At 44.6% G+C, this 2,347-nt stretch overlaps 1 protein-coding gene across 1 annotated transcript in view; it reads left to right on the top strand.

Moving 5' to 3' along the window:
- Positions 1-2,347, top strand: part of LOC101862933 (dynein beta chain, flagellar outer arm) — a gene marked incomplete at its 5' end in the record, with an annotated part of 108,331 nt that overhangs the window by 32,302 nt on the left and 73,682 nt on the right. The window contains 2 exon segments of the mRNA XM_013080521.2: positions 515-643; positions 2,125-2,252. Coding sequence (XP_012935975.2) covers positions 515-643; positions 2,125-2,252 — 257 coding nt within the window.

Consider the following 2,347-nt stretch of genomic DNA (forward strand, 5'->3'; position numbering starts at 1 on the left):
ACATACATACACACACACACACACACACACACACACACACACACACACACACACACACACACACACACACACACACACTTTCCACCCACCCACCACACACATTATATGTTAATGCAATCCAAACAATAAAATACTTCAAATGTGTCATGACGGGGTCGTTTATCTCGTCTCTCATATCCACTCTACTGAGAAGGTTACATACTGCAAGTTGTCCATCCAGCCATATGTCCATTTCTCCATCCTTCCTTCCATCCACTCACCTTCCTATCCCTCTCTTTCTCTGTGTGTCTGTCTGTGTGTCTGTCACCCCTCTTTGTCTCTCTCCCCTTCTCCCCCCCACCCCCCTCTCTCTCCCCTTTCACTGAAAGGTTATCTTTCTTTCTTTTTCTCTAGGTACATTCACCTTGGTATGACACAAAAGCATTCAACCCGCCGCCCCCCTTCCCCTTTCATAAAATAAGATATTTTGATTTTTTTTCAAATGAAACAATAAACCACTATTCTTCCTCCAAAGAACGGGAGTATGGCAGTGAGCTGGAGGTGCCAGGCATGAAGAGCCCCTTCCCCAAGGCCTCACAGGATGGAGGGATAGAGGGGAGCAGGAGTCCTTATGCTGATCTAGATGCGGAGGCTGAGAGTAAAGGTATGTGTGTCGGTGTGTGTTGTTGGGGGGGAGGGGAGGTGGGGGTTAGAGGCAGCAGGAGTCCTTATGCCGAATCTTAAGGGAAAAGCCGAAAGTAAAGGTATCAGTGGTTTTAAGTGGAAGGGGGGGGGGAGGGTATTAAGAACAGATTAATTAAGATAGAACTAAAGATAAAATTGCAGTATGCAAACTTCTCAGCAAGGTGGATAAGAGATGAGGCAGTTACAAGAGGGAGAGGAAGAGATTGAAGGGTCAGAGGGGGGGGGGGGAGGGCCGAATAAGTGCGATGTTGCATATGTTCTCATAGATGACATTTATAATAGGTGTCGAGTGAAAACCAAGGAAATTCTATTTTTAAAATAATCAGGGTTCTACCCCTTAACTTTCAACAATATCTGCCCCATCTGCTGGGACATTTCAGTAACCGGCTTTCAGCTCTTTTTAAGGACCTCCGGGCGAGTGTTGAGTTCCTGCGTGCTGTCGGCATCGCTGACCATTTATGAAGCCTCAGCGCCAGAAGAGAGAGAGAGAGAGAGAGAGAGAGAGAGAGAGAGAGAGAGAGAGAGAGAACAATATCTGCACAGAATATCCTTATAAAATTAGTCAAGTAAAAGACCAACTAATGCATTCTCAAACTATGTGTATAATAGCAAATTAAATTTAGAACAAGCAAAGTCTGTCATCAAAAAGTGAAAAATAGGTTAATTCAGTCGTGGTAGGATTTTTGTTATAACTCGACCTGTCTCCACTTGAAACCTTCATATCAGACTGGCGTCAGTGCTTACTGATTAGGTACATTGCTTCTCAAGTAGGAAGAAATTTGTGAGTCATTGTGATGAAATCAGGCACTGGTCAAAATACTGAAATCGAAGAAACCGTCGTTTCTCTGCCAGATTGGACATTATTCTTGAATTTTTTATTTTTTTTTGGCTCAACGCCTTTTATGTCTTTTTAAAAACACACTTCAGTGTGGATTTTATTGGAAAAAAGCTGGCGGAAGGTATATAAATTTCAGATTTTCAGTTTCCAAGGACGCTCAAGCTTTGGAAATCACGAAACTTTGGCGGCAATTTTTTTCGCTGATTTGATCTCTGAAACTAGGTGACCCCCACCTCCTATTCAAGATAGATGGGTATGCTTTTCATCAAAAGAAAGACAAATGAACAAGCTTTAAAGCAACATCAATTACGCCACATGCCCAAAAATTGACGAGCACCTGATTTCACCTCGTCTTGACACATATATTTATTGCGCATCTCGGTTTTCAGCTGAGATATTGTATCCCTGTCTTCTCATCCCAGGTTGGCCTTGGCAGGCAGGGTGGAAAGCCCTCCTTCTAAATAATCTAAATTGTGTTCGTAGGAACATAAAAACACCTGGATTAAAGAAAAACAAAATAAAAACGTCACATATCAAGCTATTTTTTTGGTAACTTCCCCCCCCCCCCCCCATCCCCCATTTTCTTCCCCTTTCTGCTGCAGGAGAAACGTCAACAGTTGCCCCCCTTGACACCATGAACCTGGTTATGCCCCCGCCCTCCTCTGCCGGCATGCCCGGAGCAGAGCCAGAGAGGCCCAAGGGAATGAACCCGAGCCCATCTCGCCAATCGGTTGGCAGAACTCAAGCTGATGCTGTCCCTTAGCAAGATCACAAGCGGACGGCACTGTTGCCCTGCTGCACACCTCAGAAAGACCCAAACCGGAG

The sequence above is a fragment of the Aplysia californica genome, unplaced genomic scaffold, assembly GCF_000002075.1.
Source record: "Aplysia californica isolate F4 #8 unplaced genomic scaffold, AplCal3.0 scaffold00090, whole genome shotgun sequence".
NCBI classification, from domain to species: Eukaryota; Metazoa; Mollusca; class Gastropoda; order Aplysiida; family Aplysiidae; genus Aplysia; species Aplysia californica.